Genomic DNA, 17,778 nt, shown 5'->3' on the forward strand with positions numbered 1-17,778 from the left:
AATTTCAGAGAAATTCACATGGTTGCGCTCAATTTTTCAATGGTATTTCACTGGGTTTGTCAGAGAAGCCTACTTAGCAAATTGCCATTCTATAGTCTATCTTCCACCTGCAACTGGAATACTAAGTTTCTCACTATGAGTATGATGGATGGTTTTTTCAGGTTTCTCAAACAAATCAGGAGTACCCAGGACTCTCTCTACTCTCAGCCACTCTCTTCCTCCTGCATATAAATGACCTGCTCTCACAGACTTCAAATCCTATCCAAAGCTTCTCAGACAACAGTACAATCCATTTCTCCTTTTTTTTTTTCCAAATTACAAACCTTGTGCTGGAATCCTCAAGATCCACAATGACCAATGTCCCAAACTCCAATCTCCTAGCTATATTTGAATGGGGGTAAGGACAACCCCGTGGATATCACTGCCACTAAAAGTCAGTCCTGTCTGATCTCTCACAAGGAAGGGCTCATGTTCCTTCCACTAACTTTCAATAACACCCGGATATCTCAAACATGATCAGATCTCCCTTCTTGGATTAACCCATACCTTCAACCACTCCTGGCACAAACATGTTTTCAGCCATAGCTTCTGCAGTCGCCAAAATATTCAGTGTACTTTTCTGCTCAAGACGCTACTTCACATTCTATAGCTACTAACTCTATCCTGATTTAAGCTCACACATAGACCCACACTTCAATGATGTGTAGGTGTTCAAAACCGAAATCCTATGGAACAGGTTGGTTAATCCTTATTCTAGGAGTGTCTTATGTTCTGAGGGATGAAAAAACCCGAGTTTCCAGGTGAAAAAATCCTGTACTTTCATATGAGACTGGCTAACTCATCTTTAGTCAAAAGAGATCAGATAAAGATTCTTTATCTGATCAGATAAAGATTCTTCGTGCCATGAACAGGAATTAAACCCAGGTCTAATTTAGTATAAATCTCTAAGACTGCTCAATGCTATCAGAATTAGGTCATCTGGTTAATTAATGATCACTCTCACAGATCTGCTTCAATTCCTCTCTCAGAGATATTCACAGTTTCCATCTTGCCTGTTCTACAGATACTTTCATGGACAGAGCTCAACCAAACTGACCTTTATCTACCTCTGTGCTTTGGAACAGCTTTCCTCAATCTACCTTCCTAAAAAATACAACCTTCAGATGTTAAAAAAAATAAATAAAAATCAATAAAAATAAAAAAATCAACAGATTCTTCCTTTCTTCTTAATCCCTTGCCAATGCACAACACTGATAGGCTATAGGTCTTGCAACCATTCATGTATGTGTTGGATGTATAAAAAAGGAACAAATATAAATTTCTTATGATGCCAATGCATACAACAAAAATGGCAACCAAGACATCGATGTTGACTGATATCAACATGCAGGATTTAGTGCAACGTAGCATGTGTTTAATGTATTCATTGCCGAGAGTGAATGGTTTGTAGTATCAGAGCAAGAATGGAGAGAATATTTGTTAGAAATGTTTGTAAGTGAGTGTAAGAAACAGGAGTCATGTCAGGAGCAAAAGAATGAAGTGACTAATATTATAGATATAAGGCAGATTTGTGCCTTATATTGACATAATAGGGGTGACTGAAATCAAAAAAGACAAAACTGGTGAGATCTTTATGAGCAATAAATACAAAATGTTATATTCAGGTAATAACAATCAAAAAAAAAGAAGGGGTAGCCATATTATTCAACACTAAATATGAGGCAAATATTCTTGAATGACAGGCATTCTCAAGTAGAGTGATATGTGTAAATATCAGAATGGGGAACTGGACAATGAGACTTATTTGTGCCTATGGACCCACAGAAGATTCTACTAAGGTCTTCTGTGGTAGAGGAATTTTTTGAGGCTTTAAAGAAAGCAACTAACACAATGAAAAAGGAAAATTGGTCCTTGTTGGGGATCTAAATAGCAGAGTAGGAAATAACTGTCAGACATACAGAAATATGTTGGGAAAATTTGGAAAAAACAGCAAAGCTAATAATAATGGCAAACACCTGTTGGATTTCTGCTCAACATATGGACTGGTTATTACTAACACCATGTTCCAACATAAAAATGTGCACAAATTCACATGGAGAGAAGAGGCAAGGAATAAGAAACGTCTCATTGACTATCTTATTGTTGATAGCGATGTTTTCTTCCTGGTGCAGGACACCAGTGTACAGAAGATTTGAAATTGGAAGTGATCACTATTTAGTCTTGAGCAGGATAAAATTGAATTTCATATTGAAAAGAAGAATATGTAAGAAAGTTTTAAAGCAAATAAAAGTTGAGCAGCTCTCCGATATGAACTGTAGACTAAAATACACAAACATTATTCAAAAAAAATAAAAGTTTGAAAACAGGAACCAAACCTTGGAGATTCAGTGGCAAGCCCTGAAGAAAACACTGACTGATTCAAAAAGAGAGGCATGTGGTGAGGTTGTCTGCAAGAATAGAAAAATCAGAACTCCATGGTGGACAAAGGAAGTTAAACAGGAAGTGAGGGAAAAGAAAAAAGCATATCAAAAATTCCTGGCAAATAAGTCAGCTTGTGTTCTTAGAGAATACAGAGACAAATGTAAGAAAGCTAAACATTGTGTAAAACTAGCTAAACAAATGTCATGGGAAGACTTTGGTAAGAATATAGAAAATAAATATCAAGAGGGTAGCAAGATATTCTGGAGGTTGTTGAAGAAGCTCAGAAATGGCACAAAGAGTGCTGAATAAGGAATTAGAGATGATAAAGGTGAAATAAAAAGATGTCCTTGAAGTATGGAATAATTAGTTTGAAAAATTGCTAAATGAAAACAATCAGTGATAGCACAGTGGTAAAAAAAAACACTCAACAGGCATGCAGTCGTGTATACATATTCATACTTGAAGTAGAAAAACACATCAAAGGCCTGAAATGTGGAAAGGCAGTAGGAATAGATGATATTCGACTGGAAATTCTCAAGTATGGAGGTATAAAAGTCTTACAGTGGCTGCACTGCACAGTTCAGAAGGCCTGGACAGAAGGATGAATTCCAGATGATTGAAGTAGACCTCTCATAGTACCCATACATAAAAATGGAAATAAAACTGAATGTGAGAATTACACAGGTAATTTTTCTACTGAGTGTTCCTGGTAAGATTTATGCCAGTATACTTGAGAAATGGTTGAGCAGGATTGTGGAAGAAAAGCCTGGTGAAGAACAAGCTGGATTCAGGCAAATAGAGGCTGTCAGGATTAGATCTTCACTTTCTGACATTAGTTGAGAAATCATGGGAATATAACAAAGATTTGTATTTGAGATTTGTAGATCTGGTAAAGGTATATGACAAGGTGCCAAGAGAGAAGCTTTTCAAAACGCTACAGTTATGTGGTGTCAATTGAGCATTATATTAAGCAATACTTAGTCTTTGAGTATTGTAAGTCAGCAGTTAGAATTGAAGGAAGTACAGGAAGATGGTTTAATGTTAAATCTGGTGTCAGACAAGGATGTATATTATCCCCTCTGTTATTCATTATCTATATGGATCACATTATGAAGGAAAGTGGTATTAAACATGATATCAAAATTGGAGATGTTAATGTCACTCTTTGCTTTATGCAGACGATTTAGAGTCTGACTAAATTGAATAACTGTTGCAATAGATATGGTATGAAGGTAAGCAATAACAAGACAATGAAAATAGGCAGAAACATTGAAAATATCAACTGCATTGTGAATGGAGAACCTATATAACAAGTAAAACATTTCAGCTACTTAGGCACAATTTTTAGTGAAGATCGTAAATTAAATATGGAAATAGCAACAGAATCAACAAAGCTGGTATGGTAGGAAGTCAACTGAATAAATTTATATGGAATAAGAGAGAAATTAGTCAAAACACTGAATTAACTGTATACAAGACAGTGTTCAAACCAATTTTAACTTATGAATCCGAGAGCTAGGTCAGAAATAAAACACTTAACCAAAGACTAGAGACTGCAGATATGAGAGTCCTGAGAAAGATTAGGGGTATGAACAGATGGCATTAATGGCAATACCATATTAAAAATGAGGATATTACGAAAGAACTTGACATTGTCAGCATCCAATAATGCGTTAGCAGAGTAATCTCAGGTGGTATGGTCACTTAGAAGTGTCTTAGAAGACAGAAATATAAGATCTGATAATGTTGGAGTCTTGACAGATAACAGATTGATTTGGAGGAAAATTGTAGATAGGAAGTTACTAATGATGTATATTTTTCATGTAGTACTATTACATCCTGTACACCCCTTGAGTACATGGGAGGAATTTGATGATGATGATGGCAGATTTGTGGAGAATCGCAGAAGCATTGAATGATAATGTTCGTGCGGTTAGCCTAGTGGCTGTGCGCTTCGGAACCATATGGCTGGGGAAAGAGTGTCCCAGGTTCGATTCCCGTCAAAGATGTGTGCAATTTAAGGATCTTCCTCAGCCATAGCCAAGTTAGTCGGTCTTGGGGCATGGGCAGTAGGGTTTTTTTCCGCCAGTTTATCTGGCGTTTTTCATCCCGCAAGCAGGCAAACTGGCCCAGTGAACACACAGATCTACAGCCATAAATACTTAACCCCCCATGAGGGGGCTCAACTCGCCCCAATAGGGACGGGGGAGAAAAAGGGAGGAAACTCCATACGAATAAATAAATAAATTGAATGACAGTGCATGAAACATGAATGAGTTTGAAGGAAGTGATTAAAATTAATAATGTCCATGATGAGATGCCTGCGTGGAATGAAACTGCATGCTTACAGGGACTACTTCACAGAACAAAACATGAGCTTGAACGGCTGGAGAAACAACTGGTGTGTGTGTGTGGTAAAAAAGGACCAAGAATGAAAGAAAGAGTTAATGAAAAAAGTATCTATCTATCTCTCCCCCATAGTCCTTAATGGACAGTTGGGTCACTCATGGCTAAGCCATGAATGTCTAATGGGTGCTGAATTAAGACAGATGGTGCCCATCTCCTCTTCATCTATATGTCCTATGGCTGTATCCTGTATGTTCACGGGTCCGGTTTGCCTGTTTGCAGGATGAATCACACAAACAGGCAGTCCACGGGAAAAAAACAGGCAGTTTTTTTCCCCACAGTAAACTGGGGAAAAAACCCTACTGTCCATGTCCAAAACAGGCTAACTTGGCTATGACTGAGGAAGATTCTTCAGTTCCTCACGTCTGACAGGAATCGAACCTACGACACTCCTTCCTGAGGCATATGGTTGCAAAGTGCACAGCAGTGGCTGTGCGCCTTTTCCGTCTGCACACAACTGCGCAGACGGAAAAAGTATACAAGTGCGATAAACTGGAAGAATCTTAGAGAACAACTTGGAGCAGTGCCATAGCACAAGGAACTACATGGGATGAATGTCATTAGTGGCATAAAACCCTTCCCCTTCCCCAAAGAAGTCCCTTAAGTATAATAATAATAATAATATATATATATATATGTACATATATTATTTAAAAAAAAAAAAACGGGTTTTCCAATTAATCTTTCCACCTTGCCTCAAACACCCCCCCCCCCCCATTTTTTTAACAGCCTAACAGCAGAAATATGGAGAATGAAGCCATCCTAACATCCAAACAAGGTATGTGCAAAATTTCTTCCTCTATTAGTCTGCATATATTTACCTTTAAACTGCACTTATAATACCCTAAGAATTCTTGAGTAAAAAGCCAATGTATTTATAATAAGGGACATTCCTAAACGAAAACAGGCAAAAATAGCTGTAAAAATAAAGAGAAAGAATGATTATGGAAAGATAACTTTACTCAATGCTGAATGCTGATGGTAGTGTTACGTCTCGTTTTGTCTCTTTTTTTTTTTTTTTTGTATGACAGTATTTGATTAAGTGATCTCTACTCTTTCTTTTACTTCGTAATGTAACTTGGCCTCTATCTGTTATCTTTAATCTTTATATACTTCTAAATTGTCTGTCTATTTTGAATATCAGATCTTATTGCTTATCTAACAATTCTAAATTAGGGCCCCAGAAATACCTGCTCTCTGATCTCTATAAGTTATCTCCAATTACTCAGGCAAATTTAGATTGTGCCAGCTTAAGCTTAAGGACAGAGTAAATCTCAGCCTAAGGATGGTTATAAAAATCAGATGCTACTAATATAATTCACTTGAAGTTAGAAGCCGTAGATATTCTAGTTTGTTTACAGTCATGGCCCCTTTTCCATTTTTACACAGGATATCCCTGCGCACATATATAATCACCAGGTTCGTATTTTTATGAAGGGTCAGTCAACATGGTCAGAAAAACAAACATGAAAGGTAATGTTGGATTCTGAATGAAGAGAAATTTAAATTATTAATACTCTCCTCAGAATCCAACATAATCCACCATGGCAAAGGCTACATTTGTAAATATTATTTAATGTAAATCACTTGCTTATAATTTAATATTCATATAACTACCTTTAATTTTATCTAATATTTAATTATTTAATCAAGAACGTATGTATTAATAGTAGAAAAACTCTGTGATAAAATATTATTAAGCTATTTTAATTATTACTATGTTAATATTATAAGAACTTGTATTTGATAATTTAACTGCGCATTATCTGAAATGTAAATATTCTCTATTTATTCCTGTTTGTAAAGTTTAACGTTATGTAATAGCTCAATTTTATTTATGTTTTGTTTTGTTGTCATGGAGATGCATGTAAGTGAGCGCGAGAATTGGAACAGAACGTGAAGAGGAGGTTTATTGAAAATGCTGAAAGTTTACTGGAAAGTTAAAGAGATCTCGAGAAGAATTTAGGCAGGAAAAATGGATATAAAAAGGAGGAACGCTGGAAAAAAAGAGCATTAGGAGATTAGAGCATTAGAGAGTTATTAGAGAGAGAAGGATTGGCATTAGGTAGGAATCGGGCATTCAGCATTTGGAAATCATAGTGCGATAATAGCGAGTCGGCAAGTCACTCAAGCAACTAAATAAAGTCTATAAGTTGAGAAGCAGTTAGCTAATAAGTTTCTGAATAACAAATAAAGCAATGGAAGATAGCTGAGTGACTACTGAATGACTAGTGATATTTTAGTTGAGATTTATTTTCAGGGCCGACCTTTCAAGGACACACTGAAACGTGAAGCATAGTAAGAAGTAACTAGAGAATAAATAGAGGCAACAGGGTTGTGTTTAATGATAGCGGTGTTTAGAATTATAGTGCCTAAAGAATTATTTGAATGCCGGAGGAATGAACATCTGTAGATATAAAACTCCAAGTTAAAGAATTATTGTATATTGCCCTAATTCAAGAGTAATCAGTAGTGCTTCATACAAGAACATCTGATTATATGTATTGTGCCCATAAATTAATTCAGTTAATGCTAGAAGATTTATTTTAATGAGTGCTGTTTATTGTTAAAAGTGTTTACAGTTATAAAAAGTGTTTGTGTGTATGTTGATGAAGGAAGAAGATTAACGGTAAGATTATTCCAACTTTAATATTTCTGTTCAGAGAAGTGTGTGAGTTTCATCTTAGAATTCCCTGATGTTAACAGTAACTATCGCGGAGAATTAAAAGAAGTGTAAAATTAAAAGTGTCTGTTTATGAAGAGGTACTACTGCAATTTTTATTGTATTTGGAACTTAAGGAGCTATGAAAAGACTGTGATATAGAGATAACAGATTTATCTTGTCAGAGCTTGATTGTACTTATCGGAGAAGCTGAAGTGATTGTGATATCTTAATTACTGATTTGAAGTTAAGTGTAAAATTCATGATTTTAAAATTAAATGTTTGTTTTTGTTAATGAAAAGTTGTATTTTGCCTGAATCTCTTTTACTGCACCATTCATAAAATATTCGAACCAAAGCGGGAAAATTAAGTAAGTTAAATATACTCGGCCAGTATATATAATAACATCATATAAAAGAGGATAGTTGTGAGTTGGTTTTTCTTCAATTCTTGAACTAATTCAGATATAGAGTGGCTCAGTCTATAAATATAAATTTTCTCTATATTGAATTAGAAATCAACTAGTAACTCAAAATTTTGTTTAAGAACACCATAGGGACTAGCATGTCGGTTCCAAAGTAAGGACTGACAAGAATTAGGATCCAACAGTAACAAATATCATCATCATCATCTTCATCATCATCATCAAATTCCTGCCATGTACCCTCAAGGGGTGTACAGGATATGATAGTACTACATGAAAAAATTACATCATTATTAATTTCCTATCTACAATTTTCCTCCAAATCAGTCTGTTACTTGTCAAGACTCCAACATTATCCGATCTTATTTAAGTATAAAGAGCTAATAAACTTCATTTTGGCAATGAAAACATTACTTAAATTAAGGGGATATTAAATCCCACATAGTTTTAAAACCGAATAAGAAACTCAAAGATTGGAATCAGAGAGTTTCTTGCCGAATATAGTAAACTATAAAGTATCGGCGACACTAGCGTTAGCCAATGCAAGTGATCCTAGTACGTAGTGCAATACCGGACGACTCATTGCAAAGGTGGGGGAAGTTCAGATCGCTATTCTTAGGTATTTTCCATAATGTAAAAACACATTTCCAAGGAAATGTATGCTGTTATTACATTATGGAGGGAGGTCACTACCCAGACCGGTTTCAGCCTTTTTTGAGGCTTCATCCGTGAGTAGCTAGACCTAATACCAAAGTGTATAGCGAAAAGAACTTATATACTCTGCGAACGAGTTTGCCAAACAGGTGCAACCATTAAGTTACTTAAGTATAAAGAGCTAATAAGCTTCATTTCGGCAATGAAAACATTACTTAAATTAAGGGGATATTATAGCTACTCACTGATGAAGCCTCAAAAAAGGCTGAAACCGGTCTGGGTAGTGACCTCCCTCCATAATGTAATAACAGCATACATTTCCTTGGAAATGTGTTTTTACATTATGGAAAATACCTAAGAATAGCGATCTGAACTTCCCCCACCTTTGCAACGAGTCGTCCGGTATTGTACTACGTACTAGAATCACTTGCATTGGCTAACGCTAGTGTTGCCGATACTTTATAGTTTACTATATTTGGCAAGAAACTCTCTGATTACAATCTTTGAGTTTCTTATTCGGTTTTAAAACTATGTGGGATTTAATATCCCCTTAATTTAAGTAATGTTATCAGATCTTATATTTCTATCGTCTCAAGCACTTTGTACAGTATCAATCCACCTATATCTTGGTCTTCCTCTAGGTCATTTTGCTGCCAACCTGGCAGAGAACACTTGTTTTACTAATCTTTCCTCGCCCATTCTGTTTAAGTGACCATACCACCCGAGATTAGCTCTGCTAACACATTCCTGGATGCTGACAATGTTACGTTCTTTCCTAATATCCTCGTTTTTAATATGATATTGCCACTGATGCCATCTGTTCACGCGTATAATCTTTCTCACTGAAGATGTTTTACAGATGTTTGTCAAGTGTTTTACTTCTGACCCAGCTCTCAGATCCATAAGTTAAAACTGGTTTGAACACTGTCTTGTACACAGCTAATTTAGTGTTCCGACTAATTTCTCTCTTATTCCATATGAATTTATTCAATTGACTTCCCACCATACCAGCTTTGCTTATTCTGTTGTCTAATTCTATATTTAATTTACCATCTTCAGTAAAAATCGTGCCTAAATAGCTGAAATGTTTTACTTGTTCCACAGGTTCTCCATTCACAACACAGTGGACATTTTCAATCATTCTGCCTATTTTCATTGTCTTTGTCTTTTTATTGCTGACCTTCATACCATATCTATTACAACAGCTATTCAATTTAGTCAGAGAATCTTGCAGACTTGTAGCAGATTTATTTAGAAGTATAACATCATCTGCATAAAACAAAGAGCTGACATTAACATCTCCAATTTTGATATCATGTTTAATACCACTTTCCTTCATAATGTGATCCATATAGATAATGAATAACAGAGGTGATAATGTACATCCTTGTCTCACACCAGATTTAACATTAAACCATCTTCCTGTACTTCCGTCAGTTCTAACTGCTGACTTACAACTCAAATAAAGACTAAGTATTGCTTGATATAATGCCCCATTGACACCATATAACTGCAGCGTATTGAATAGCTTCTCTCTTGGCACCTTGTCATATGCCTTTTCCAGATCGACAAAACTTAAATACAGATCTTTGTTATATTCCCATGCTTTCTCGACTATTTGTCGTAAAGTGAAGATCTGATTCTGACAGCCTCTATTTGGCCTGAATCCAGCTTGTTCTTCACCAAGCTTTTCTTCCACAATTCTTCTCAACCGTTTCTCAAGTATACTTGCATAGATCTTGCCAGGAACACTCAGTAGGGAAATACCTCTGTAATTCTCACATGCAGTTTTATTTCCTTTTTATATATGGGTACTATGGGAGCTCTACTCCATTCATCGGGAATTCGTCCCTCTGTCCAGGCTTTCTGAACTATGCAGTGCAGCCACTGTAAGACTCTTATACCACCATACTTCAGCATTTCTGGTCGAATATCATCTACTCCTGCTGCCTTTCCACATTTCAAGCCTTTGATGGCTTTTTCTACTTCTAGTATGGATATGTATTTCTGACTGCATGCCTGGTCAGTGTTTTTTACCATTGTGCTGTCATCACTGCTTGTTTCATTTAGCAGTTTTTCAAAGTAATTACTCCATACTTCAAGGATATCTTTTTTCTCCCGTTTTCATGTCACCTTTATCATCTCTAATTGCTTTTACAGCACTCTTTCCTCCATTCTTAAGCTTCTTCAACAACCTCCAGAATATTTTGCCACCTTCTTGATATTTATTTTCTATATTCTTGCCAAAGTCCTCCCATGACTTTTGTTTAGCTAGTTTTGCACAGTGTTTAGCATTCTTGCATTTGTCTCTATATTCTCTAAGAGCACAAGCTGACTTATTTGACAGGAACTTTTGGTATGCTTTCTTCTTTTCCTTCACTGCCTCTTTAACTTCCTGTGTCCACCAGGGAGTTTTGATTTTTTTATCCTTACAGATAACCTCACCACATGCCTCTCTGGCAGAATCAATCAATGTTTTCTTCAGAGTTTGCCACTGAATCTCCAAGGTTTGATTCCTGTTCTCAAACTCTTTCATTTTTTCTTCAATAATCTTTGTGTATTTTAGCCTACAGTTCACATCTGAGAGCTGCTCAACTTTTATTCGCTTTAAAACTTTCTTACATGTTCTTCTTTTCAATATGAAATTCAATTTTATCCTGCTCAAGACTAAATAGTGATCACTTCCAATTTCAAATTCTCTGTACACTCTGGTGTCCTGCACCAGGGAGAAAACATCACTATCAACAATAACATAGTCAATGAGACTTTTCTTATTCCTAGCTTCTTCTCTCCATGTGAATTTGTGCACATTTTTATGTTGGAACATGGTGTTAGTAATAACCAGTCCATGTCCTGAGCAGAAATCCAACAGATATTTGCCATTATTATTAGCTTTGCTCTTTTCTCCAAATTTTCCCAAAATATTTTTGTATGTCTCACAATCATTTCCTACTCTGCTATTTAGATCCCCAACAAGGACCAGCTTTTCATTTTTCATTGTGTCAGTTGCTTTTTCTAAAGCCTCAAAAAATTCCTCCACTTCTACCTTAGTAGAACCTTCTGTGGGACCATAGGCACAAATAAGTCTCATTGTCCAGTTCCCCATTCTCATATTTGCTCACATTACTCTACTTGAGACTGACTCCCATTCAAGAAGATTAGCCTCGTATTCTGTGTTGAATACTATGGCTACTCCTTCTTTTCCTTGATTGTCATTGCCTGAATATAACATTTTGTATTTATTGCTCAGAAAGATCTCACCAGTTTTGGTCTTTTTTGTTTCAGTCACCCCTATTATGTCGATCTGGTACTTATCTAATTCCTCAGCTAGCTCCATTTCTTTGCCATTCAGGCTTCTTATGTTGATAGTACCGATCTTTAACTCTGGTGATGTTGAGTTGGGGTTTATTTTCAGATTTGTTCAGTAGCTGACTTTTCGCTGTTCGCTTTGGTTCCCTGGCGAAAACAACGGGGGCCTTGTTTAACCGGGCGACGCCCCAGCCGGCATGAAATTTTGTCATGTTGTACCATCGTTCTATATTTTGGTTTAACCAATAAGAATACATTTTGGTCAGCTAAATCCCAAATTGCCAGCCCATCCTCGTCCGTTCAGTATCCAAGTAGATACCCAACAGGGTGCACCACGAGAAGGTGAGGATTGGACATTAGGTCAGAAGCCCTGGTCGGTTCTCTGCATTCCTTTAAAGGCTATGTGGAGGTCTCCTCTCAGTTATACAGCTTTGACTCTTAAGCACCCCCAGTAACAAATAATTTTAATGAATTCATAATAAATTACAATACAAAGACAAAATTGATATTAATGCTAGGTTAAATCTCTTACGATTCTCTCACTCTCTCATTCTTAGATAAATGGATTTTTTAATCTTTATAATACATATTCTTTCAACTTATCAAATATTCAGTTTACAACTTATTAGAACCAGCTAGGTAATTAGTATATTATGAATTTCTCTCAAGTGGGTCATGACAAAATATCTAGTAAACTAATAGTTCTCGGAACTCAATCCAATGGTATATAGTTATTCACACATATTTTAATTCTTCATGCTTCTCTTTATCACAAATTCGAAATACACTTTCTTCCGTTTCTGTTAGTCAATTTCTCTAAAAGGGGCTAGAATATTTAAAAGTAGTTATCTACACTATCTCAGGTTCTCTTGGGTTTTCTCCGTCCTTTCTTCTTACGAAATTCTGGCTGCCTTGGTTCTGCTGCCATGTTGGAATCACGTGCTCTCCCTGAATCAGGCACTGTTTCTTTGCTAGGGATTTACGTCATTGCTTTTCCTCATCGACAGCCTACGTTCGATCTTGCCGTGTTCTGTGGCGGTTCTGTGCTGGAATTTCTGGAAACACACGGTGAGAATACAGGAACAAACAAAACGGGGGGGTTTCAATTCTGTGTTGCAGGTTTTATATGCTCCCTACGAGCGCCACCTTTCCGAGATTGTCTTCTCTTTTCCGCCCTTCCGATTCGTCCCCGACTGGGTGACTTCATCGTTCCTCATACAGGCCCTTCCAATTCCGGGAATGTATGCATCTTGATGTTTTCTTAGAGGTAGCACCCACGGGCGATTACACTGCTTTTGTGGCATTAGGACGCCCTTTGCTCCTTCTTGCCAAATTATTGGCATTCTTTCACGTGTAGAAAATCACTGATAATTACTCTTAAATTTGCCCTTTTTGTTGACTTACAGTTACATTTAATATATATAGATGCATTAACTTTAATATAAACAGTTCTTATTTTAATTTGCAAATTGTTATTTCTTTTAAAACATAGTTAAATTGTGCCAAAATGATAAGTATGCTCATTCAATGAAAATTTCTGTTAGACTCTGGAAAGGTGACATCATTTAGAATGAGGTTGCCCATTTTTAGATCTAACAGTAGTAAAGTGACAGAAACAGAAGAAATAGTTCAGTTACTAAGTGATCAGTTTGCAAGGGTATAAAGGTAACTTTGGTTTTACAGCTGTGGCACTTCATATTGTCACTGGGTTTGTTGGAGATCAACAGCATTATGCTGACGAGACGAGGTGCTCTTTTGTCATTGGCTTTTGTTGCTGCCATCTTTACTTCGTATGGTGGGCACTTGCACATGGCTGTTTTTTAATTATAAAGATAACTGATTTGATTGACTATAGGTATTTACAGGTTGTGCAGAAGCAATCGGCTCCTTAGTACCTGCTCTTAGTTTTCAATTTACTGATTATTTTGCACAAAAAACACTTACAATAATGATAAAATGTGGGAGCACAAGTTTATAGTAGCTTATTTCACAGGTGCCACCTTGTATGTCTTCATATTTTATAATAAGTGACAGCAGAACTGGATAAAGGAAATGGCTATACCATAATACTGCATGACTTTGCAAAGGCATCTGACAGAATACTGCACGGTAGATAGTTACATAAATTGGATCAAATGAGAATGGGAAGATCTGGCTGGTGACATGGATGGGGGAGAAGAAAGCTGATTGATAGACATCAGATGGTGGTATATGGTGGAGTGGAATCAAGGCAAATGAGGGTGATTAGTGGAGTGCCCTAGGGCTCTGTATTAGGACCACTGCTTTTTAATTTGTACATTAATGATACATCATAAGATTTGTAGGGGGCACAGTAGGGAGGACAATAGTTGATAAAATGATGTATATATCTTACAGGATGATTTAAATTAATTGGCAGTGTGTGGCCAAGGACAATGGTTGTCGAGGGTAAAAAGACATAAGGTAACGTACTTTGGGATGAAAAGGTTACATGCTTTGTATCATATTGATGGTACTAGATTACAGAGATCGAAATAGTTTAGAGGATTACTTGGATGTTGAAGAACACATTGGCAAGTAAAGATAGGGAAGTTATTCCTCTCTATAACGCTATTATTCGGCTACATGTTGACAACTGTGCACACAGATTTAGTCATCTGCAATTTTACTGGACTGGGAGGTGGTGGAAAGGATTCAGAAACGAGTGGATAGAAATAATAGACACTTATAAGTTACTAAAGGAAGTCTGTAAGATTGACACAAAAGAAGTTTTTCAATACAGGGGGAGGTCCCACTTGGAAGTTTTCTAAAAGTGATTAGTAAGGGTGTATGGACTAGATTCTTTACTTGGAGAGTGGTAAATGTGTGGAATGGATTGTTAGAGGTGGTTATGAACACCCCAACAGTGAAAAGGTTTAAGGAGATGTATGATAGGTATTGTGCTAATGGATAGAGTGGGTCTCCTGTGAATCCTTTGACACCATGGAGTACCCATATAAATAATAATAATAATAACAATACTCAGACATGCAGTGTTCTATAATAGGTAACTAAGATGTTATCAATATTTCAGATCCCTTCAGCAGATTTCAATGTTTTTGTGTATATGCAGTCTATTCAACTCATTGCAAGAACAGGTTAGCCAAAAATAGTGTCGATGGAACTTCCACTGCAAGACCAAATGCCTGTTCATTTCAAGCATCGTTTAGAAAAGCAAATTCATAGGCAGTATGTGACAGTTCTGTGAACTGAAACTTTTATTTTAGATAATATATTTTTATTCTTGGTCACAAAAAATATGCAGATAATCTAAGAAGAACCCAGAACATGAAAACAGTGAAGAGAGTAAAATATAATGAATACAAACATTTTCTTAATAAAGGGTATTCTTAATAAAGGGTAAGTTAACATTCTCAAATTAAAAATTACCTTCAGTACATCCAGATATTCCTCATATGGAACAGCAGTAACTGAGTATTGAACCTTCAAAAGTCTAGCAATTTCAATGTGAAATGCAGCTTTGAAATATTTGATAGCTTCAATGTCTTCTGGCCATTTTCCACTTTTTTCTAAATGAATAACAACTGCTCACAAAAGAAAATAAAAAAGTCTATGTACCTCCTATATACTCTGGAAACAGATATGTTTAATTAAACAGTATTTCAATTATGAAAATTATATATCTGGCAAATGTTGTTATGTTGTCAAAAGGATAAGCTTAAGGCCTTAGGCAATCATTTGGGGCTGTTTACTAATCATGGATTAGCAGCCTCGATACTTTCAATTGCTTTTCTACTAATCATATATAAATTCAACAAAATGAAGAGTAAACAACAATTAAACTGAAATGCATACATTACCATTTTAACTTGCATGTTAGGCTATGTGGCCTGATAAGTCAGTAAGTCTTATTTGCACAGTGTATTATGGCTGCCAATCGTTCTTCTGTCAGTTCACCTGCTTTGCAGGATGAAAAATATGAGTTTCTGGAGGAAAATCCAAGCCATTTCCATATGAGGCCAGCTAACTTACCTTCAATTTAATTAGCTAGTCATGATCATATGGATAGCAGAATTGTCATAAAATATACAAGCACTCTGATATCCAGATTATAATTTAGAAAAAACAAAAAAGATAAACCGTGGCCAATATTTAAGCAATCCAAATCGGAAAGACATTAAAACTATTATCTAGAAGGCAGAAACTGAAGTAGATTTATCTACTTCAGTTATATAAGGCAGGTGATGTGAAGTCGTCAGCTTCAATATATGAGTTGTCCCAGTCCTGAAAAAGTGCAAGCTTTGTTTGCTTACACTTGGATAAAGGATTAAACCAAGTATATAATTTCTTGGTATCTTTAACTTATACTACTGCAGATAGCAAAATTTCCCACAAAAACAATTACAAAATATCAAATAATAATAAACAAAATCCAGTAAAAAGCATAAAGAGTAAAAATATATTTTGCTTTACAAAGCTTTGATACAACCTCATCATCATATACAAACTATGGAAATGGTCTCAGATAGATGGAATTTATTCTTTTATGATGATGGGGAGAGGAGTAGAGCAGCCATTGAAGCTGAGAATGAATGCAGTCAAGAAAGTAGTGAGGGATAGATTTTTCTCTTATAGAGTGGTTTGAATGGAATGGCTTGCTTTTGGAGTTGTTACCAAGATACCAAGAAATTATATACTTGGTTTAATCCTTTATCCAAGTGTAAGCAAACAAAGCTTGTACTTGAAGTATTTTCAGGACTGGGACAACTCATATATAGAAGCTGACGACTTCACACCACTTGCCTTATATAACTGAAGTAGATAAATCTACTTCAGTTTCTGCCTTCTACATAATAGTTTTAATGTCTTTCCGATTTGGATTGCTTAAATATCGGCCACGGTTTATCTTTTTTGTTTTTTCTAAATTATAATAATGTAAATGAATTCAAGAGAAGGCATGACATAGTGTGAGTGATATGGGACCTCCCTTGATGAGCCCCTGATTCCCTGGAGGTCTCATAATAGTAATAATAATAACAAAAATTCATATGAACAAACTCTAAACACAAACATAAATAATGTGCATTCCCCAGTTATAAATGTCTACAATCAACTTGTATGATTTCTCTGTCACAAGGCTGCACTTCATCTGTCAGATCTGACAAATCAAATACCATCCTTAATACCAGGAATCAAGCCACCAAATACCACAAAATGCCTTACCTGTAACTCATTCCTTTTGATCTTCTCTAGTTTTCAAAATTTTCCCCATCTCATTCTTCAGCATTAACTTCCTGTTTTTATCATTCCAACTGCTTTCAACATTTATCTTTGAAGCTTGATTTTCTAGTAGGAACAGAGAGAGGCTGCCTTGCTTGGAGACTTCAATATCTACAATTCAAACAGGTTTCGCTTCCCCAATTCCACCAATCAAAATGGAAGAGTGCTAACGTTAATTAATGTTAGCAATGATCTCTAATACAAATCGTCCATAAAATAATTTATAATCCTCGCCATTCTTCCAACCCTTTAACTTTTCCTAATTAGTTCTTTCAAATGTGGTATGGATACCAACTCTTCTAGGTAAAGGACACCATAATTTCAACAGAAACTGTAGTGCTAAAAAGAATTATTACTGTGAGTTTTGCTCTGCCTTCCCAAAGATCAGATTGTTTCTGCACTCCTAATCCAAATACTTGCTCTTACTGAATAACCAAAATAATTCTTACTATAATACAGACCACTAACCATTCCACCAAAAACTCCTCATATATATATATATATATATATATACATATATATATATATGTGTGTGTGTGTCTGGATACATTTGCTAAATCAACAAGTGTGCCAAGGCAGCTAAACATATAGAAGTAGCTTGAGACAAAGGAGTCTAGCTTCACACTTAGTTTATCCTATAGCT

General features: G+C 35.9%; 1 protein-coding gene across 1 annotated transcript in view; it reads right to left on the reverse strand.

The window, feature by feature from the left end:
* Mat89Ba (nucleolar protein 6 Mat89Ba) overlaps positions 1 to 17,778 on the reverse strand; it is a 329,267-nt gene that overhangs the window by 97,494 nt on the left and 213,995 nt on the right. Inside the window, exon 16 of the mRNA XM_090403430.1 lies at positions 15,285 to 15,439. Within this exon, the coding sequence (XP_090259556.1) occupies positions 15,285 to 15,439 (155 nt within the window). The remainder of the gene's footprint in view (positions 1 to 15,284; positions 15,440 to 17,778) is intronic.

The sequence above is a fragment of the Typopeltis vanoorti genome, chromosome 14 (assembly GCF_054136105.1).
Source record: "Typopeltis vanoorti isolate ZY-2024b chromosome 14, IOZ_Tvanoo_1.0, whole genome shotgun sequence".
In the NCBI taxonomy this organism is placed as follows: domain Eukaryota; kingdom Metazoa; phylum Arthropoda; class Arachnida; order Uropygi; family Thelyphonidae; genus Typopeltis; species Typopeltis vanoorti.